This window comes from Cryptomeria japonica, chromosome 2, assembly GCF_030272615.1.
Source record: "Cryptomeria japonica chromosome 2, Sugi_1.0, whole genome shotgun sequence".
NCBI classification, from domain to species: domain Eukaryota; kingdom Viridiplantae; phylum Streptophyta; class Pinopsida; order Cupressales; family Cupressaceae; genus Cryptomeria; species Cryptomeria japonica.
Window position 1 is genome coordinate 119,386,116 of NC_081406.1, and position 23,723 is coordinate 119,409,838.

At 34.6% G+C, this 23,723-nt stretch overlaps 1 protein-coding gene across 1 annotated transcript; it reads right to left on the reverse strand.

Annotated features, from left to right (window-relative positions):
• Window positions 1-326: 326 nt before the first annotated feature.
• On the reverse strand, window positions 327-2,774 carry LOC131049914 (LEAF RUST 10 DISEASE-RESISTANCE LOCUS RECEPTOR-LIKE PROTEIN KINASE-like 1.2). Its single transcript, XM_057984000.2, has 3 exons — window positions 1,854-2,774; window positions 1,639-1,665; window positions 327-1,495 (listed from the first exon to the last, which is right to left on the reverse strand). The coding sequence occupies exons 1-3, from the start codon at window positions 2,683-2,685 to the stop codon at window positions 438-440; spliced, it is 1,917 nt and encodes a 638-aa protein (XP_057839983.2). The 5' UTR covers window positions 2,686-2,774; the 3' UTR covers window positions 327-437.
• Window positions 2,775-23,723: the final 20,949 nt, after the last annotated feature.

The window sequence follows — 23,723 nt, forward strand, 5'->3', positions numbered from 1 at the left end:
ATGATCTCACAATCAAAGCTAAATTTTATCCAATAAAAATAGAACAACTATTTACTAGTTTTGGATATGAATGGGATGCAAAATTATAGTTCAATAATTGATATTTGAGAAAAGTACATCTTGTCTCTACTCAATTCAACTTGTAATTTTTTTTTTTTAATAAATTTGATATTGTCATTATACTATAATAATTATACCATTTGATATTTTCCAACCTGACGAATATAAATATCACTTGAATATTAAAACAAAACTTCAATGTCTTGAGAAAACTTAATATCATTAGCAAAATTGTAAGCATAATATATATAAACATAACTTGATAATTAAAAAATTAAAAGTAGCTTAACATCTTATGTACATCCAAAAATTACAAAATTTACCCCTTTAATATTCAAATAACCAGTGGATTCTGTGTTCAACGATCTTTGATGTTCTTAAGCCAAACTTTGTTGATGCTCTTGTATCTCCTCAAGACGAGTTGCAACTTCCTTCATGTCTGGTCGAACATCCTTGTCCGTTGCGAGGCATCTGAACGCCAATTCGGCAACTGCAGAAACTACGAGCTTTACCTCTTCCTTCATTCCAATCTGCAAATCTGGATCCAATATTTCACCCAAAACTCCTCTTCTAATCTTGTCTGATGCCATAACAGCGAGCATGATTTCATTTCTGTTTCGGCTAGTATCGACAGCAACTTTAGCAGAGATGATTTCCACCAAAACGACCCCAAAGCTGTAAACATCAGACTTATCTGTAAGTTGAAAGCATTCATGATAATTTGGATCTATATAGCCTGGCGTACCTTGCGGGATAGTTGTGACGTGCGAGACATTTACAGGGAAGAGCCTGCAAAGCCCCAAATCTGCAACTTTTGCCCTGAAATTTTCATCTAGAAGAATGTTGGTGGATTTGACATCTCTGTGTAATATGGGCGGATGTAAGCCATGCAAAAAAGCCAAAGCCTGAGCAGTTTCTACGGCAATGTTTAAACGAGTTTCCCAAGGCAAACCTTTTGAAGTCCTTCGATTTCCATGAAGATGATCGGCCAAGGTCCCATTCGCCATGAATTCGTAAACCAGCAGCAGAAATGGACTCCCTGGACTGCTACACCCATAAAGATCCACAAGATTTGGATGTTTAAGACAGGATAAGATCTTTATCTCGTTAATGAACTGCTCGACGCTCTTCCAGTTTTGCTGATAAAGCTTCTTTACTGCTACAGTTCGTCCGTCTTCAAGCTTGCCAAAATACACCGATCCAAACCCTCCATCTCCAACTTTGTTTTTCTCGTTGAAGAAATTTGCTGCCCATTTAAGTTCTTCATAAGAAAATATGGACAAATTAACAAACTGCTGCGGATATGCCTTCAATTCAGTTTTTTCATAATCACCGAGATCTCCAGGAAGGCCCCGTCTGGGATACGGCCTCTTCTTCAGATAAATTAGCAGCAGTATTACTGCTGCTACCAGGGCAACACCTCCAATGGAGAAACCTGTAGAACAATTGCAGAAAGAAATGACTTCGTACTGGTTTATTCTGAGATTGATTTTACAGGAGAAACAAATTTATTTGTTGGATCCATAGAAATTTATATAAAACTTAAGCGAAGTAAAGACCACGCATATGTATACTCACCTAGAGGTAGCACAATGGAACTCTTCTCTGCAATGATTCATTCACAAATTCCATAAGTAATTGTTTCTACATAAAATTTCAAGAAAATCGTATCACAATATTAAGCTTAACAAACCCAATATAGAGGTTTAACTCTTTCACTCTGTTCATCTTACAAAGATCAATAGTTCATGATTTTTATACTAATTTGGAGAAACAGGAAGCAATATGTTTACCTGCGGGGCATCTGTCAGGATATTGCCGGTGCCGCCTGCACCTGCAATGAAACTGCATCGAGCTCTTATAATAACCACAACACCCACCACTTGACTGGCAATCTCTGCAACTTTTGCTGACATTCAATTTAATTGGGAAACCTCCATGCCTGATTTGATGGTCGTCTACAGGTCCTCCTGAGTTCTTGACTGGTAAAACAGCTTGTGCCTTACATGCTTCAGGCACACTAACGGCTGCTGTGAAATTGTAGTGCCAATCAGGGTTACATTTTAAACTAGCCGTTTGATCGGGCAAGTCTACCCATTCTCGATTGCATTGACCCCAAAGGGTTATGTCTATGTGTGTATGGGCAATATGAAATTGAGAGCTAGACCTTAATTCCGTGTAGTTATTGGAAGATGGATCGCAATTATCTCTTAGCTCCTTGTCGATTATTGTCATGGTATGGTGGAAACTAAAGTTGTTAAGGACTTTGGGTTGCAGTATGTAGTATTCTTTGCCACTGATATTAAGTACAGGCTTTGCCAATCTATGACCATAATCACACTTGACCTGAAGGCTTAAGTCCCCGTGGCCGCTATTCTTAAATCCGAAAGGGTAATCGAAAACATGTTCACCACAGAAGATTGGATGAGCTACAGAGAGCTGAGCGAGCTGTTCCATGAATAGCAGCGTGAATAATAGGAGAAGACATGCAGTGAAATTGTGAGTCATAGCTGCAATTTCCAAACTAGTTTGGAAAAGTGGGAGTGGAATTGCAGATTCAAATAATATGGGACAATAGAAGCGAAGCGAGAGATGAGTGGCCTTGGAAGAAGGAAACATAGCCATACGCGAAAGTTGACTCGTATTAATTTCCTATCCACAATAAATGCTTTTTTTATATATTTTATTTACGACGTAGTTGACCCGTTCGTCGTGTATTGCCATAATATCTAAGTTTTTCGGTAAGACCAGCCCAGACCAGACAATATTATAGTCTCCTCTACCTCTTCCCTACCCTCTATAGCTCGGAGACGTCTATCAGCAGCCATATTGTACCACAATATTGATCATATTTAATAATTAATTAAAAAATAAATGATTGTTATATTTTAATTAGTAATTAATTAATTAATACAGTCAATAGTATAATATGGGTGCTATGTAGACACGGGTCTATAGCTCACAGGAATCATATATACTTCTCCGTTTGAATCAATCATTGAAAGATATTTTCTTTAACTAATTACCCATTTTATGGTCCTCTCTTTTTCCCTATATTCTTTCTTTCCTCCTAGTTTTGGAAGATGACACCCCCATTGTAACAACTCCCAATCATTGAAAGATATTTTCTTTAACTAATTACCCATTTTATGGTCCTCTCTTTTTCCCTATATTCTTTCTTTCCTCCTAGTTTTGGAAGATAACACCCCCATTGTAACAACTCCCAAGCTTAGTAATTGAATGGTATCTCACGATAATTGCACCATATTCCTTATTGCATAGCAATAAAAAATGAATTATAACTCATCCTTAATGGTTGACAACAAAATAAATAAATTTTGTTACCAAAGAAAAGGAAAATCGACTATCATCTAATCTAGATCAACTACCAAAGAAGATGAAATTTTTGATCACACATGGTATGAAAGTATTCATATCCCCAAGAAAATAAATCAATATACCACTCTTGAGATTAATCCATGAGTTAAGAATAATTTCTACACAACCTAGCAATCATAGCTTAGGGAAATAGGTATCCTACGAGTAATGCATATGGTATGTCTTGTCCTAATTGTCATCACATCAATATAAAAGGGGAAAACTCAAATAAACAAGAATATTAGGTCACTTATGACATAAAAAGTTACCTCTTTTCCAATCTTTTTCGCTAGAATGACGCTCAAGATTATCAACCATCTAAATTGTCTTACATCAATAAAAAAATGGTTATTTGTATTTTCTCCTATGCTTGCTACATATCCTTCCTATTATTCAATCCATTGTAGAAAGAAATAAGAATCGCTCCTATAATGACTCCATTATAAAAAATTAATCCCAATGATTTGTATAGGGTCAAAAAAAAATACTCCCCCTGAGACTACATACCATGTGAGGTGCAAGCTTAACAATTGTAGGCAACTTGTAACACACTTGTAGCAACTTGTAGCACACTTACAATAGTGTGTAACTAGGGAACCTTATAGATTTAGATTTCTTCAAGAATTATTTAGATTACACCTCCCTAATCTTTTGTATTATACACACCTCAAGACTGAGAGGGGGAGGTGAATCAGTCTTGATCAAACACTTAATTCCACAAATCAATACCAACTTAACCTTAATCTTATTAGTAGCAATGAAAGATAAAAAAAGAGAACACCTGATTTATGTGAAAAAACCCAAATAGGGAAAAACCATGGTGAGGAGTAGATGAGTCTCATCCCGAGTTAGCATGTTGAACTTGCTATCAAGATTGATGTCTTTGGGCTCACTATCTTTAGGGCATAGGAAAGGGATCTAGAACTAGGATGGGAGGCAGAGGAAAGCGAAGAAGCAACATCTCTAGGTTGACAATCTCTTTTAGAGGAGGAAGGGAATCTAGATCTTTTGCAAGAGGTAGAGGAAGGTGAAGAGGAGTCTTGAGCACGTGATTGGGGAGAAGGGTGATTGCAAGGAGAGATGGTTTCACGAGTTTCATGAGTAGAGAAATTAGGAGAGGTGAGAGAAGAAGGAGAGCATTTTAGAATTTTTAGACATCATTACATGATGAAATAATAAAACATCGCATTTCTATCAAAAATAACTTCTTCTTTTTATAAAATTAGAAATCTAAAAAATCCCCAACAGTCAACATACATTTTTCAAAACCCTTTAAATATGTCTTCAAATATAATACATTTAAAAAATTTAATAATCCTATATACATCCATTACCACAACATATTAACAGCATCCCTCACTATTATTAATTTTCTCTCAAACGTAAGGTAGAAAAATATTATTGAACTTCAAATCTTTATATAACACATCACACATTACTATTGTAATATATGATAGGAGTGCTGCAAAATAAATGTCACAATAAAGTTTGGAAGATCGGGGGAAATATCATCTACTTGACTGAGTCAATACGAAGTCAAGTTGCCAAAAAATATTTGAATCAGTCAACGTGATTTTGTGCCCCATTTTTATGGCGTACTTAGCATAGCGTGGGTCCCACATTGGGCTAAAGTTACCTTGTGACCAGGCCTGGAATTTGACGGCCACCCCTACCTGTCATATGATTTTTTTATTACGGTTTGACCATTTCAATGCCTTTCATTTAACGTTTTAACGAAAATATAACTGTCAAATTTTTTTAATTTATGAATATATTTTGAAAACGGCATGCACTTAATTTTTTATATAAACAATTTTATTGATAAATTAAAGAAAAGTACATAATTGTATGAGCTACAAAGTCTATACCTTGCTACATTGAAGCTACATAAAATGTAGATGCACTTAAATGAAAATCCTTGTGTAAAATCGAGATGCCCCTATTTCTTGGCAAGAAATTAAGATCCTTGTGTAAAAACTTAAAAAAAATGAAAAGCCTTGTGTAAAATGGAGATGCACATGTTTTTTGGGAAGAAATGAAAATATTTGTCTTTTTATTTTATTCATTTCAAATATGGATATCTTATATAGATAAAAAAGAATGAAAAATTAAAAAACAATGATACATTAGTAAGTTTCTAAATTCAAACAAAAAAATCTTGTTTACAATTATATTATATTTTGAAAAGATTCTAAATTACTATATATTTATTATAAACATTATACAATCATTTATATTACATTTCAACATTAAATCACAATCCTTTAATAATTACTAAATTACTTATATTAAATATCAAAAACAGGTTTCTAAATTCATATAAGAAAATAGAAACTATCCTAGAAATTTATATTAAAATATTATAAAATTAGAAACAACTATATAAATCCATATCTAAATATTTTGAATAAATTTGTATTTTTATCGTAAAAATTCTAAAATAATATACATCAGATTAATTATAATATCATATAATATATAGTACCTATTATAATTTTTTACGGTTTATTAATAATTTGAAGTGTCATCTATATGGTTTTAGAAAAAAAATAACATGTCAATGCATAAGGTCTAATTTTTTATGGTTTATTAATAATTTGAAGTGTCATCTATACGATTTTAGGAAAAAAGAGCATGTCAATGCATACGGTCTAATAATTTTTTAAGTTGTCATATATTGTACAAAAGCAAAAAAACGGCCATTTAGACCGTCAAATTCCAGGCCTACTTCTAACAACATTGGCGTGACGATGGACAAATTTATCTCCTTTGTGAGCTAGATATTTAATTTTTTTAATTAATTTTTAATTTGTGTGATATTAAATTTTACTATTGGTGGTAAAAGGAAAATTGATTAAATTATTAATTAGAATAAATAATTGGATAATAGAATTAAATATAAAAGAATAAATTTTTTATTTTTACATCGAAGGCATCTCTTATTTGAGGTGTTCAACTTGATCTTTAAAATCAATGGTTCACATCTCACAAAACCTATACAAGATGATTGAAGTTGTTATGTCCGTTGATTTTTTTAACTTTATTTCCTCTTGCTACGTGCAAATACGCGATCAACTTGCAAAAAATTATCTGCTCTTACTTGTAAACACAAGGGAGCTAATTTGTTTGACAACATTGCAGAGGATGCATCTGATCCCATTTCCATGCCTTTCAAATCAATTTTGTACCTTCTCTACCGGCTAGTAGTTGTCTCAGTCAATACATTATAGGCAATGAATTAAATGACAAAATCATATACACAACTTCATGGAGAAGTTTGCCCAATAATGCAAGGCTTTAAACCATTTAAAATACTTTATAGGAAAAAATGAACTAAGAAGAATATTTCGTTAATGTCGCTTTCGAAGAAATTGTAAATATGTACCGAAATTTTAGAGACTATAATATTCTTTGCAAATTTCATTAACTATATATGTGTGAAGTAATAAAATTTAATAGTTGTTAATTATATATTTGTAATGATTTTATAAATTCATTAATTAAATATTATAAAAAATACATAATTAATGTAAATAATGATAAAATTGAATAAATAAATACGAAAAGATTTCAATATGCATTTAAATAACTTAAATTTAGATTTAAAATAATTTAATAGTTATATTTATTATCATATTTTACACTTTATATTACAAATTATAAAATTTAAATATAATAATATTTATATAAAATATATAATAAAATAACACAAATTAAATTATATATAAATAATTGTACTTTTCATTGCATAATATGTGTCCGCGTGCGTGTGTGCGTGCACACGCACATGTGTGTGTGCGCGCGCGCGCTTCTTGTTTTTCTTTTGGGGGGGGGTCTAGAATAAGATCAGTACATTTAATATTTTGGGACCAAATGTATATTTTGGGTTAAAGGTGTGCATACACATTACAATCTATTTTATGGCCAACTTAGTGAAAATGGTTGTTTTAGATTGGTATATATGTATAGATGCAAGATAGATATCTATTATGTATGTATGTGTGCATGTGTGAAAGTGAAATACAACAATTATTGAATGTGCAACTTAATGTAAGGATGACGATGTAAGTAATGCAAAGATGTCAGTTTGTATAAGGTCAGTGATCTAGAGACTTTGTGGTTTAGATATTTTTATCAGGTCTAGATTGGTGCTATAACAAAACTTGTGATCAACATACATATATGCTTTTGTTCATGCTATTCTTTTTCTATAAATTGTAAATTGTATCTTGCCCTATTGTAGTTAACTACAATGCGCAAGTCCCCTTTTGTATCTTGCCTTAATTGAAGTTAGCCTTGGTCAGCAAGTTCGAAGGAGTGAGCTCCAATTTGTAATCATTTCTATATAATGGATTAATTTGTGAGTTAACACTCACCGTGGTTTTTCCCAGTTTGGGTTTTCCATGTATAAAATATTGGCGTTCATGTGCGAATATTTTATGGTATCCTTGTTTAAATCTTATCAATGTGCTTATTTGAAATAAATTGATTAATGCAAGATTAAAGTCCAGAATTTTAATTTATGATGATTCACTCCGCCTCTCAGCATCTGGTGTGTGTTCAACATGTGGTATCAAATCCTAGGTCACAGGTTCAAACCCCCTCGCTTGCACTAGGTGGGGGACTTGTTGCAAGGTGTGTACCAAGGTCTCCTTGTGTTGTTCAGTGCAACGCTCAGGTTTGTGACATGTCTTAACTATTTCCTGTGGATTCTATAAGTCTAGTGGTTGTATCAGGTATTAAGAGGTTAATATTTTCGTGCAATGACAATCGTGTACTTCTAACATTAAAAATTATTTGTACTAGGTATTTTTGGCCCACCTAATTTTTTGATTGCTATAAATTATCTAGGAGTTATCAACAATACCAATTTTATGTTGGCAAAAGGAGAAATGTTGTATTTCATCTCAAACCAATATTGATGGAGGAACTCTTTGTAGTGGGACCCTAACTTTATTGGTATGATGAATCCAATATCAAGTGCAAAATCATAAATGGATTCTAACTATAATTTCTTATTACATTGCATGAATTAGTAGTTGCATTTAAAGATGTAAACTCAATATGTCCATTCTCAAATTCATTGAGGATATTGTTACTAGCATTGGTGTTTCTTAGGTAATATTGACAAATGGTGTAAAGACATTCTTGTAATCAATAATTCTAGAGTTCACTTTGAAGAATGGAATGTATATGAAGACATGCTCAAATTATCACCCATAAGGAAAAGGACTTGTAGAATTGACCAATTATAATTTAATGAGAATATTCAAATGGATTGGCTTAAAGTATCAAAGCAAGTAACATAAGAGTATTAAGATAGGTTTATGGTTTAAGTGGATCACCCCAAAATAGGTAGTTGGTATGTCTCCCTATACTCTTGTTAACAGGAAAATGAGGCCTCTCAACTAATTTCAATTGAACTTTTAGTATTGAAAATAATCAAAATATTAGAACAAGAGAATAGAGTCATGAAAATATGTATTATAGAACTAAAAAATTTACAAGAATAAGGAGAATCAACACATAACTCCATTAATATGCATAAATAAATACTTAAACAATTTTTTGATAGAAATTCTTTTGTGCCCTACTTGAAAGTCAAATATTTAGTGAAGCAGTCACCGGTTAGGAGGGACCTCAAAGAGATCAACCCAGACAGGTCAACAAGAGTAAACACAACGGAAACACAAAGATATGATGGAGGCAATGCATAATAGATTGTTTTATTTCATGAAAACTGATTACAACCAACCAGTAACAACCGGGTTATAGAAATCGGCTCACGAGACTCCTAAAATATACTCAAAGTACAGAATAGGTCACAACTGGGACCTTCAATCTTAAAATGCATCTTCTTTGCTCAATCTAGCTTCTTTATTGCATTCTAATGCTCAATTGTGTTGGCATTCTACACTCTTATGAGAATAGTTGATGTTGCCATTGATGGCAACCAACTGGAAACCAACTGGCAATAGGTTTCTACATGCACCAGCATCACATATATCATACATTGGTAGACACCGGCACCAGCACCAGCAGGCACTTACACCGACATTCAGATTACATCGGCAACAAAGCATACTGGCACTCTAGCCGACATGGGATGAACTTTTGTTTATTGCAATATAATTATCTTTTTTAAGCCGACATGGTATATTGCAAAAGACTCATATATGTATGAGATCTTATAGATCATTTTGTAAGGAATGAATAAATGAGAAATAGAGATGTATGGTAGTAGATAGTTGTTTAGTAGTAGCGAAGGTTTTTGTTATGGTATCTATTTGAGCTTAAACCGGTACTGAACCTAGCATTAGAGATGTTGTTTTTAGCAGTACATTGTATTGGATTTAATAATCCATTTTTGTAGTTAGTGAGACTCTTCTTTGAGCAGTGAGCTCTAGGTTGTTGGCCTCCCTGCATGTGCATGCCCCTATTGTAAGTAGTATTTATTCATTGGCCAGTGAGTAAATATTGTGGGTCACAAATCCCACCGAGTTTTTTTCTCATAGCGGGTTTCCTCGTTAAAATATCTTGTGTTATGGTGTGTTTCTATGATGTCTCTATTATTTCTATTAACTGCATTTATTCTTATTTACAGGTACACTGTTTTGGGTTACAAATTTATAAATAAATTTAAATATTCAATCAGCTAGGTAAAAATTGATTCATCCACCCCTCTCAGTGTTTGTGGGACTGTCATTGAATCTAACAATTGGTATGAGAGCTTGGTCCTCTATTTGAAAAAGCCTAACAACTTGAGGAATATTTTGAAACTGCTATAGATGGAGAACTTAAGAAAATAGTTGGAAGGAGCTCTTGAAGATTTTGATGCAAAAAAGTTGAAGAATATCAATCTTGAAGATGATCTGAGGACTACTATGGAATTCATTAAAGGACTTCAAGAAAATTTGGTTATAGCATAAAATAAGAGAAAATAACTTCATGAGAAGATGCAGAATGATGATGATGATGAAGAAACTCTTAGAGACATTGCAAATAAGTTAAGATAAGAGAACACTAATATGAAGAATGAAATGCATGATATGACTATGAGGTTATGTAAGGATATTGAAGATAGGAAGAAGAATGAAAAAGACTTGACTAGGAGACTTAATGATGCAAGAAATGAAAATCTGAGACTTGGTCATGAAAATGATATGTTAAAGACAAATCTGATTCACATGCAACATGATAAGGAGGAGCTTACAAGACAAGTTGGAATTCTGGAAAATGAGTTGGTTACCACAAATGAACACAAAGACAAATTCAAGAAAAGTTCAAAAAGACTTGATGACATGCTGAAAAGACAAAAACTTGATGGAGATACAAATGGACTTGGATTTGAACATGGAGAAAGTTTCGGTACTGCAAATAATCAAGATTAGAACAAATCAGTAAGACAACCTAATGCTTATAAATTTAATGGGAAAAGTTTCAATTGCAACAAATATGGTCATAGAGAAAATCAGTGTAGATTTAGAAATAATCTTAATACAAACTCACCCACCGATCAATGTTCCAAATGCAACAAAGTTGGTCATAATTCAGAAAATTGTAGAATGAATGCGAAATGCTATGTTTGTGGTAGATTTGGGAATTTATCTAATCAATGCAGATCACAAACTGATCAAGAATATGGAAAGGCTATTCAGATGAATAATGTAACTTGTTATGCATGTAACAAGATTGGACATATTTCAAAATTTTGTAGAAGCAAGATTATACCGGCAAACAAGAAAGGATCTAGTTTGAAGGGCAAAGAAAAGGTAGATGAAGTAAAGCAAGAATTTTTAAAACAATGGATTAAGAAGAGTGATCAGAAAGTTGATGAATCTATCTCCACACCAGTAGAACAGAGTAACCCTCCACCGATAGGAGATTCTTCATCTAAGTGAGGAATAATCCTTAGGGGGTATTGCACCAAGTTGAAAATCATGCATTCTACCCTTGGTTGATGATGAGAAGATACATTTCTTCTTTACCGATAGGTATGTTAAGTTTTCACTTAACCGGTGAGCATTTAATATGGTTGTTGAAATATATTTCATTATATAACACCGGGAATCCCTCTTTTCGACTCATCGAGCATTCAAACATCAGAGAGTGCAAAATTGAGCAAGGGCATCCTAAGGCAGAGCGCGAAATTGAGCAAGGGCATCCTAAGGCAGAGCTACGAAGTGATTTTCAGGAATTTAGAGAAGTTCAATTAAAATGTATTTATCATAATGGCAACCTCGTCTTTTGTTCCCGAGTTTATTGCAAAACCTATCATTGTTTTAAATGTCAAATGCCCTAGACCCGTGTTTAAGATTATCCCCAAGATTTCAAAGCAGGATGATTCTGTCGGAGCTTTTTTTAAAATTCCAAAGGGTATAGCATTCGTTGAAGACCCTACAATCTACATACATTGCAACATAGAAAACCTAGGGACTGAGGATTTAAAGAAAATATTTAATGAGGTTATTACCGATGGAAATGGTGTGATTAAACCTGAACATAATATTGTGGAAGACTTAGGTTTTGTAGAGATTCTGAACATTCCTGAATTTCCAAAGGAAGTTGTAAGACTTGTATTAAGCAAAGTCCATGGAGAGTTCATATGGTTAGATTCAGTTTAGAAAATAACCAAGGAAGCCGTTAAGGCAGTTACTGGTTTACCTTCAACCGGTAGTAGGCCTGATAAAACCAAGAAAATACCTAACAAGGGAGTTATGGAGTTAACCGGAGCCACATCTAATAACAGGTCACTTAGAGTGAATGATGTTAAGGATAAAAATGTGAAATATGTGAGTATGGTACTAGGATATAAAGAAACACATGCAAATAGACTGAATTTTGTTTCTAGCCTTTGTATTCACAGTGCATATGAGATGGTGAACAATAATTTGCTAAGATTTATGTGTCTGAATGGCTTAAAGATGAACTGATTGATAACTTAAAGAAGATTAAGGGAGACAAGAAAGGTACTTTTTGTTTTGGAAACCTTCTAGTATGCTTGATGTTGTACTTTACCAAAGAGATACCCAACATAGGTCACAAGGATTTTGGTTATGACATTCCAGTAGGAAGATAGATATAGGAAGCTTTCACCGGTATGGGCACTAGCTATGATAAGAACATTACAGACTACTTCAAAATATTTCAATCTAAGATGAGAGCAAGAGAGAGACTACTACAATGCATAATTGATAAGTATGACAAGCAAATCTGTTTTGTCATTAAGCGAGATGCAACTTGGATGGAAGAAGTAAGCCCTAGAACTATTTGGGTTACTAAGATGGGTTATGAGGTAGACTTATCTATTCTGGAGACATATGCTAAAGATCTACTTGATGCACCAAGGGAGCCATCTGAGAAATTCTTTGGTAGTGCAGAAACCATTGAGAGTAATGTATCTATGTAGAAGAGGACAAAAAGAAGAGAAAAATTTATCAGAGATGCCTCTAAGAAGGTCCAAGAAATCAAAGAAAGTATCATGAATATCAGTGGTATATCAACTAGTGAGCTTAAAGGACTGCAATCGGAAGCACACGTTTCATCGGTTGCAACATCCTCTGATACTCACAGTGGCAAGGTTGTTGAGTTTAAGAGAGTGGAAAGGAAAAGGGAAACCCCACTGGTACCATCTCCTTCACCTAAGAAAACAAGGACACTAAGGAAAAAGCAACAGGCAATTAGGGAACCACAGAAGAAGCTTACACCAAAGAAGAAACAGACATCGGTTACCCCTACACTGGATGATCTACTGAATGAGATTACACAGGAAGGTAATCTGGTATATGTAAACAAATAGTATAATTATTTTAAGGATTCTAACAAACAAATTATTGAAGAAATCATTATCCTACACTTGGATATATACAAGAAAGTTTTGATAGAAGTGATTGATGAGTTACCTAATGATTTATACTTGAGATTAGAAGCTCAAAGGCTATCTGTGATGGTACTGGACAAGAAGTTAAAAGTTGAAGCACTCTTGGTTGTACATCCAGTAAATTCTAGAGAAGAGATAGATGAGCTTATATATGAAGCTAACCGATCAGTATTTGTCAGTGGACACTGACAAGTGATCCTGATGGCTGGAAGGGTTAAGGAAATTGCAGATGAGATTGCAGATAAATGGGACATATCTTTTGTTGAGAAGGAAAAGCAAGAGGAAAGAAACAGACTGAAAGTGGAGAAGACATTCAAGGTATATCAGAAAGACAAAGGAAAAGGTAAAATATGTGGTGTACCTTCTATAAAAATAATAGATAACATCCCTCCACTGGCTCAGGATACCCCTCCTCTAACCTCAACATCACTGTTTGATACAACTAATCCACCAGATATAGCTACTGAAGGTATAACTCATGATGATACTAACCCGGAGTTTGAGATACTTTTTTACAATGAATGTGGATACACATAATATAAACATTGTTGTGGACAAAGAGACTGCAGATGTTAAGGAAGATAGTGTTGAGGACAACAAGATTTTAGAAAAACTGACACAAACTGTTAACTCTCAGGAAACTGAGACACCAGTTCAAGCAGAGCAAGGGGAGACTGAGACACCAACAGAGGACAAGATAACTAGCATAGGGCAACCGAAATCTGAGAAACCGGCAGTGGTACAGACAAAGAAACAATTTGAGGCAGAGGTTCATGTTGAGTCTCAGAAACTGGCAGCTGCAGAGGAACTTAATCAAACTGAGAAACCATTAAAGGTAGAGGTACAAACATAGATAGATCCATCAGAAGAAAATATAAGTAAACTGGATGCATCTGATGGAAATAAAGATGATGTAGTGAAGGTAATTGGTCAAACATCTGTTGAGAAGAAACCTACAGTAGAACCAAGCACATCTACAGGTGTATGTAGACCCACTAACATCACAGAGGTTCCATTGGATTCCATTAAAAGGATAACTGATTGCAATGCCTTAGCATTTAAGGAAATTGATAACACCTTACCTATTCTGAAGATGATTGCCCCTAATTGTAAGATAGATCACATTAATGATTCTTTAGGGAAATTGGACACATTGTCCAAATTCATTGCTGATAATGTAATAACCATAGATAAGGTGAATGAGGATATCATTAAGGAGAGAGTTGACAAAGAGAAAAACATATTATTTGAGAACACCATAAAGAAATGTACAGATCACTTGGATACACTTTTACCAGTACCTAATTCTACAATTTTGGAGTATAAGGAGTGATATAGAGAAGCATGTAAACCTCACTGTTTGACAGAGGACATTGATGAGGAGATCAAAAAGACTCAAAAAGAAATTGATGACATTTCAAATAATATAATAGGGTCATCTGGACATATCGGTTTTTGAGCAGGAAATGACAGTTTTTGAGGAGAAGTTGGAGAAACTTGAGAAAGAGAAGGCAAGGATAAGGTCCAATGCCCAGGAACTCAAAAGTAAACTTGGTTCAAAATTGGATAATCTTATTACTTAGAGAGTTGAATTATCTAAGGCAACAGTTCAAGGAGAGTGATCACCGGAGCAACAAATGCACTATCTCACTAGTATGATCCAGCAGACTAAGGCAACTCTAAATGACAGCAACAAGTTTATGCAGAGTTTAAACCTAGTTTTGGTGGACATCTTTCAGATAGTAACCAACTAGTTACAGAACTTGAGGTAGCATTTTTGTACTCTTTTGATTATTTATGACATCCTTTGTCATTGATGTCAAAGGGGGAGTAGTGGAGAGAAAAATGCATGTACAAAGGAGATCATCTTCTCATGGGGAGCACATCTTTTTGGATTTTTCTCATGAGTGTTGCCATCAATGCCAAAGGGGTAGATTGTTGGCATTCTACACTCTTATGAGAATAGTTGATGTTGTCATTGATGGCAATCAACTGGCAACCAATCGACAATAGTTTTCTACATGCACGGGCATCATATATATCATACACCGACAGACACCGACACCGACAGGCGCTTACACTGGGATTCAGATTACATCGACAACAAAGCATATTGACACTCCAGCCGACATGGGATGAAATTTTGTTTATTCTAATATAATTATTTTTTGTAAGCCGACATGGTATATTGTAAAAGACTCATATATGTATGAGATCTTATAGATCATTTTGTAAGGAATGAATAAATGAGAAATAGAGATGTATGATAGAAGATAGTTGTATAGTAGCAGCGAAGGTTTTTGGTTAAAGTATCTATCTGAGCTTAAACCGGTACTGAACCTAACATTAGAGATCTTGTTTTGAGTAGTACATTGTATTGGATTTAATAATCCATTTTTGTAGTCAGTGAGACTCTTCTTTGAGCAGTGAGCTTTAGGTTGTTGGCCTCTCTGCATGTGCAAGCCCCTATTGTAAGTAGTATTTATTCATTGGCCAGTGAGTAAATATTGTGGGTCACAAATCCCACCGAGTTTTTTCACACACTGGGTTTCCTCGTTAAAATATCTTATGTTATGGTGTGTTTCTATGTTGTCTCTATTATTTCTATTTACTGCATTTATTCTTATTTACTGGTACACTATTTTGGGTTGCAAAGTTATAAATAAATTTAAATATTCAATCAACCAGTTAAACACCGATTCAGCCCCCCCCCTCAGTGTTTATGGGACTATCATTGAATCTAACAAATTATAATAATTTATACGATCCAAGGGGATCCGGTCGGCCCAAAACCAGATCAAAATTCGAAGAACAAGACCTAACAAGCAAAACTAACAAGGTCGGCCTCTGCCAAGAGATTCCTCTAGAAAATCCAAAGGATAAAGTGTAGATCATGGGAAAAGGTCAACCACATGCCAAGAAACATTGGAATCAATTCTTAGGGTTCCGCAAGCTAAGGAAGGGGTCCAGTAGATCACAAATGCAAATAGGTTCAGGGAACCGGTAACAGGAAATTGTCATGGAAATCGATAGCGATAACTTGCTGGAAAATGATCCAAATTCTCCGCAGTTTGGGAATAAGGAAGACGATCAAGCCTTCAAGAAAACTCCAAATCCATAGAATCCAGTGAGCTAAATCTGGGACACACAAAAAGAAATGTTGAAATTGCAAATAGAAAGAAAAATAGAAAGGAAAGTATTTTTGTTTGATGCAAGATTGCTATGAACCATGGATGCTCCTACATCAGACATCTGGGGTTATTGAAAAAGTGATTCTTTCACTTTGTCGGGGTCAGAGGAAAACCAAGGCAGTCTACCTCTTCCTGAGAAATCCAAGATGAATCTTCAACTAGTCTATCCTTCCACTTCACTAGATACTCCTTATACTGATTGCTCTAGGTACTACGTCCAATCCTACTGTCTAAAATTTCTTCAATTTGATTTGGTTCCTTCTGGGGAAACTATTTCTCCAAGTCTACAATACTATCCTCACTAAATTCTGGTTCATGATACTCATGAAGATCTGCAATTTTAAACATAGGTGAAATACTCAGACTATCTGGTAACTCTACTTCATATGCATTCCCCAAACTGAACTTTCTCAATATCCTACAAGGTCCAAAAATTTTCATCTGTAATTTGTTATAAGTTCCAATCGAGAATCTTTCTTTTCTTAGATATATCATCATTTCATCGTCAACTTCAAATTCCTTATGTCTCCTTTTCTCATATGCCTTCTTCTTATACTTGTTGTTCATGTCCTCCAAATGTTGTTTAACCTGAATATGCAAGGTTGCCATGTGATCTGCAAATTCTTCTAAACTTCTTTGGTCTTCACTACTAATATCCCTTAATTTGGATATACCTCTAGGATGCACTCTAGTAACAATCTCAAAAGGTGTTCTTCTGGTACTCCTATTTACTAAATTGTTGTAGGCAAACTCTTTTTATGTAAGGATTAAATCCCAACTTCCAGTTTGATCTCCAACTAAACATCTCAACAAATTTCCCAAGCTCCAATTAACTACTTCTGTCTTTCCATTTGTATGTGGATGAAAAGTAGAACTGAACTTCAAATCTGTTTTCATCTTCTTCCAAAGTGTTCTCCAAAAATAGCCAACATACTTATTGTCTATGTCTAAAACTATGCTCTTAGTAATCCATGAAATCTCACTACTTCCTTGAAAAATAGGTCTGCTACATGTAATGCATCTGTTGTCTTCTTACAAGGTATGAAATGAGCCATCTTCAAGAATCTATCCACTAACACAAATATAGAATCATTCCCTCTCAATGTTTTAGACAATCCAAGTATGAAGTCAATGCTTATATCCTCCCAAGGTCTTACCGGTACTGTCAAAGGTTTATACAATCCCACATTCTGACTACTACCCTTTGCAACTTGACAAACTCTACAACTTTGCACATATTTCTTAACATCCTTATGAATCTGGGGCCAAAAGTATTGCTCAGTCACCAATGCTACTATTTTGTCAATACCAAAATGTCTAGATAATCCTCCACTATATTTCTCCTTTATCAGATTCTCCCTCATAGAACTCTTAGGTATGCACAACTAAACTCCTCTGAATAACATCCCATCCTAAATAAATTAATCTAACCACTTGCTTCTATTTACCATAACTGGTTCTCTACATGCTCTCTAAGAATCTGCAAAATTTGAGACATCATCATACAAAGTCTTCAATTCCTCAAATCCTAATACTGTCACTCTCATCTCTATCAGTAAATTCCTTCTTCTACTCAATGCATCAACAACTTTGTTAGATTTATCACTTCTATGCTTCAACAAAAAGGTGTAACTCTGCAAAAATTCTACCCATCTCATATGTCTCTGATTCAACTTACTCTGACTGTTCAAATACTACAACGCTTGATGATCCATATCCAACACAAACTCCACAGGCAATAGGAAATGTCTCCACTTCTTCAAGGCTTGAACTATGGCATAAAAATCATGATCATACATTGAATATCTCCTTCGAGCATCATTCAATTTCTCATTGAAATAAGCTACCGCTCTCCCTTCTTGACTCAAGACTACTCCTATTGTTGTTCCACTTGCATCACAATCCACTTGAAATACTTTATTGAAATCTGGTAAAGCTAACATAGGTTGCTCAGTCACTTTCCGCTTCAACAGTTCAAAAAAATTGTTTCTTGTGGTGGTCCACTTGAATTTCTTCTGATCTCTCGTCATGGTCTTTGTCATAGGGTTACAAACTGAATTGAAATTTCTGGTGAACTTATGGTAGAAACTAGCCAATCCATGAAATGATCTTACCTCTCCAATGCTTTCCAGTGTAGGCCACTCAACAATTGCTTTTACTTTCTCAGGATCTATCTTCAAACCATCCTCAGATATCACAAATCCCAAATAAACTAACTCATCCTTCATGAAAGTACACTTCTTAATATTTATCAGCAACTTTTCTTCTCTCAACCTCTACAAAAATTGTCTCAAATGCAACAAATGCTCCTCTTTTGTCTTAATGAAAATTAGAATGTCATCCAAATATACAATAACAAACTTACCCAAGAATTTCTTCAATACCTCATTCATCACCCTCATGAAAGTACTCGGTGCATTAGTTAACCCAAAAGGCATCACTAACCATTCATACAATCCTTCATTGTCTTGAATGTTGTCTTCCACTCATCTCCTTCTTTGATCTTGATCTGATGATATCCAGTCTTCAAATCTATCTAAATCTAAAGTATTTGGCTCCACTTAAATAGTCCATTATGTCATCCATCCTAGGCAAAGGAAACGGGTATTTCACTGTGATTTTGTTTATTGCTCTAGAATCAGTACACATTCTCCACTCTCCATTCTTCTTAGGTGCTAATATTGTTGGTACTGCACAAGGGCTCAGACTTTCCCTGATCAAACCTTTCTTCAACATCTCCTACACTTGTCTATTCAGCCCTTCATTCTCTGTCGGTGTCATCTGGTGTGCAACTTTGTTAGCCAAACTAGCTTCAGGAACCAGGTTCATGCAATAACTGATACTTCTCACAGGTGGCAATCCATCAGGTACATTATCTGAAATGATGTCTTCATATTCTGTTAGCAAATCTTTTATCTCTTTTGGTTGTTCCTCTTCATGCTCTGGATTCTCCGTCTTCTTAGGGATTATGGTAAAACACAAATTCTCATGTCTCAATCCATCCAGGAATTTTCTTCCATCTACCAAACAGATTCTATCATTTGTACAGACTTCATTCTTCAAAGGTTCCTCCAAGGGCAACAAGGTTTTCTTCATCCCATTGGCCACAATGGTGTATGTATTCTTCCTCCCATCATGTATTGCCTGTCTATCAAACTTCCAAGGTCTACCCAATAAAAGATGACAAATATCCATAGGCATAATATCACACAAGACTTCATCATGATAAGTCCCAATTTTTTGAATTTCACCAAACATTGCTCACTTACTAACAACTTATGTTCATCTCGAATCCATGTTATCTGATAATGTTTAGGGTCTTTCAATCTCTCCAAATTCAACTTATTCACCATCTCTTCTGAAACAAGTTATCTGAACTACCACTATCAATAACAACTTTACAACACTTACCGGATACCTTACATCTGGTCTTGAAAAAATTCTTCCTCTACAAGGGCTCTTCATCTCTCCCGGTACAACACAAAGCTCTCCTCATCATCAACAGTTCTCCATCTTCTAGTTTATTATCTGATTTGGTGGGGTTTTCTTCCACCACTGCTACTGTTTCGGTATTCTTTGTCTTCTTACACTCGAAAGCACGATGTCCTTCCCCTCCACACTTATAGAAAGTTCCTCTAAATGTTCTCTGGACTTGTCTTCCAAAATTCTCATTTTGGTAGCCATTTGGTTCTCTCCTCTGGTAGAAATTTCTATATCTTTCCGATATGAATTACCTTCTTTGTTCACTTCTTTTTCCTTATTCTGATCTGTACAGGTTCCTCTACCTCTAGTATATCCTCTTCCTCCTTGAAATCTTCCTCTGGAAAACCTTCCACCTCTACCTCTCTGCCTCTACTCATGTCTTTTGTTTAGCTTTTCTTTTTCCTTTAGGGCATACTGGTAAACTTCTTCAACACTCTATAATTTGATCAAATTGAGTTCATCTTGTATAGACATCCGCAATCCATTCAAATATCTTGCAACTTGTTCAACTTCATCATCAACATGTCCGGATCTGATATTCAATTTGTAAAATGCTTTGGTGTGCTCCTTCACACTAGATTCCTTCTATCTCAAATTCTGCAACTTCTAGAACAGATTCACTTGATAATCAGTTGGCATAAATTTTGATTTCAACTTAGCAATCATCTGATCCCATGTCTTGATCTTCTCTTTACCTCTGCTTAGTCTATCAACTTGCAAATGCTCCCACCAAAGAGATGCATGACCTTTCAACCAAGTACATGCATATTTCACCTTCCTCTCTTCTGTAGTGTTTTCAAAATCCAAATATTTCTCCACCTCCGCGATCCAATCCATCAATTCATTCGAATCCAACTTTCCATCATATTCTGATGGGGTAAAATGAGGTTTAGTATTCACCCTACTCAAAACCCTCAAAAACCTTTCCTCATTTGGATCAATTGTCGATGGGTTTACTTGTTATGTCAGGGCTTCTTCTCCTTCATCTTCTCTTACATCTTCAATGTGTCAGCCTCTTCTCTAGGTTGTCTCCACGGCTTCCAACTGGACTGCTATACATTGTAACATTTCCATCACAGCAGGTCTACATTCCCACACGCTCCACATTCCTAGTTCCTCTTCGCGTCATCATTATATCGGTCCTTTATAGCTGCAAGTCAGATACATAGTCCGCCACCCTACAATAATTTAATCTCGGGACACGCAACCTCCGGAATGAAAACTCACTTTGATACCCCACTTGAAGCAGTCACCGGTTAAGAGGGACCTCAAAGAGATCAATCTGTATCGGTCCACAAAAGTAAACACAATAGAAACACAAAGATATGATGGAGGCAATGCAAAACAGATTGTTTTATTTCATAAAAACTAATTACAACCAACTGGTACCAACTGAGTTATAGAAACCTGCTCACAGGCCTCCTAAAACATACTCAAAGTACAAAATAGGTCACAACTGGGACCTTCAATCTTAAGATCTATCTTCTTCACTTAGTCTAGCTTCTTGATTACATTCTAATGCTCAATTACAATGATTTATAAGATCCAAGGGGATCCGATCAAACCAAAAAGGGATCAAAACCTGAAGAACAAGCAAAAACAACAAGGTCAGCCTCTACCAAGAGATTCCTTTGGAATATCCAAAGGATAAAGTTTAGATCATAAGAAAAGGTCGGCCACATGCCAAGAAACATCGGAATCAACGCTCAGGGATCCGCAAACTATTAAAGGGGTTCGATAGACCACAAACGCAAATAGGTCCAGGCAACTAGTAATAGGAAATTTTCATTGAAACTGATAGCGATAACTTGCCGGAAAATGATCCAAATACTCTGCGGTTTAGGAATAAGGAAGATGATCAAGTCTTCAAGCAAAATCCAACTCCACAGGATCTGGTGAGCCAAATCCAGGACGCACAGAAAGAAATGCCGAAACTCCAAACAGAAAGCAAAACAAGAAGGAAAATATTTTTGGTTGATGCAAGATTTCTATGAACTGGGGATCCTCCTGCACCATTTAATCTTGAAATAAGAAGAGAGAGCAAAATAAATTTAAAATTTAATGTTCTTTTTATCGTAAGAATGAAGTGAGAGAGCTTCTAGAAATAACAGTTAATGGGGTTTACTTGAAACATTACCATTAAAAAAGTTCCCAACAAGTACATTTGTATATAATTTTTTTTTTATCTTTCTTCTAGTTGTTTTCCATTATTTTTACTTTCTGCACAAGATAGTGTGTTTTCTCACTCCTTTGTTTTAATAAGTAACGGCAAACATTTTACTTTATTGTATGAAGTTTTGAATGGGTGGATTTTTTAAAAGAATATGAGTTAGTGATACATTCAAGTAGATAAGGTTGTACTTCTTATCTCCTACAGATTGGGATTACAAACAGGTGACCAATTGGTATGTGAATTTCCTTTGTGATCCTATTTACATAGAGTCATGTTTGTCTTATTTCAAAGTACTTTGGCACCATTTGTAATTCTGACGTGAATTGAATATGTTTAGTTCTTAGAAAAAGCTTTATATTATTTTGTAGTGGTTGTAGAAATTAAAAGTTTATGTTATTATTATATTTAATATATATTTTTATTAAATTAAATAATTTTAATCAATTAACATTAATTTAATAAATAATTTGAATGTTTCAATTAATTTTAATAATTTTGTTTTATAATAAGATGTTTTCTCATGACATTTATGTTCCAAAAAATTGAATACATTACTTAGATATAAGTAATTATATTTAATATTTTAATTAATGTACAACTTGAGTTGGCCTAGTGGTGGAGAACTTCTACTCTTTAAAGAGAGGTCACAAGTTCAAATCACATAAGGTTGTAGGGTATGTACACAATTTGGCTTTATCCCATTACCTATAAAAATAAAAGATAAAATTTAATTTAAATTTTCAAAATTTGTATACATTTGCTCTTTTTTTTTTCTTTTAAAAAAACAAAAGGATGTTAGAATAAATACCAATGTTTTAAAATTTTATTGAACATTGACTTCAATTAAAAATTATAAACTAAATTACCTTAAAAATAATTAATTATATTAGGGTTTTTCAATCTATTTTCCTTTATATTTTAGTGAATCCATCTAATCCTACATATTCCAACCTTCTTGTTTTTTATTAGGGAAAAAACAGGTTTTACAAGGACTCGAAACCACAGAGTTACAATCTAGAATAAAATAAATAGTCAAAGTTCACCATAATAGAAAAGTTTTCAAACAAACAAAAGGACAACATACCAAACAAAAAGACGGTAGAAGCTAAAACTAGATAAACATTAACCTAAAGACTTTAAAGTCTTAGCTATCTCAGTTTCTAGAGTGTTCATCTCTTGGACCGGCTTTTTCAGGTCCTGGAGCTCCTGATTGGAGGACTTCACCTTTCTCTTCAGATTGGCTATGGTTCTCTTGGACAGACAAGATTCCTCTTTCTAGCCTTTTTCTCTGTCAGCATCGAGGTCTATGATCAGGGAACCCTGTTGGGACTTATCCAACTTATCCACCAGCATATTCATAGTGGTCGCAAAGTTTTTGACAATCTTGTGGCTTTGTTTCATAATAGCATTCATAGTTTCCCTGATTTTACCAACTTCCCCTTCAAGCTGCATGGTTTTTTTCTCTTTTTTTTTTCATCTTTTTCATAAGTTCCACAGTTCTTGGTAAACACTATGCCATGGATAAGTTCTCTTCCTCAGTCAAAACTACCCCTTCAGC

Excerpts from the sequence above, each read along its gene's own strand:
- LOC131049914 (XM_057984000.2), bottom strand. The coding sequence starts at position 2,685 with ATGGCTATGTTTCCTTCTTCCAAGGCCACTCATCTCTCGCTTCGCTTC. Across the intron at positions 1,666-1,853 it reads TCCTGACAGATGCCCCGCAG|AGAAGAGTTCCATTGTGCTA; the intron begins GTAAACATATTG and ends GAATCATTGCAG. Across the intron at positions 1,496-1,638 it reads TTCCATTGTGCTACCTCTAG|GTTTCTCCATTGGAGGTGTT; the intron begins GTGAGTATACAT and ends ATTGTTCTACAG.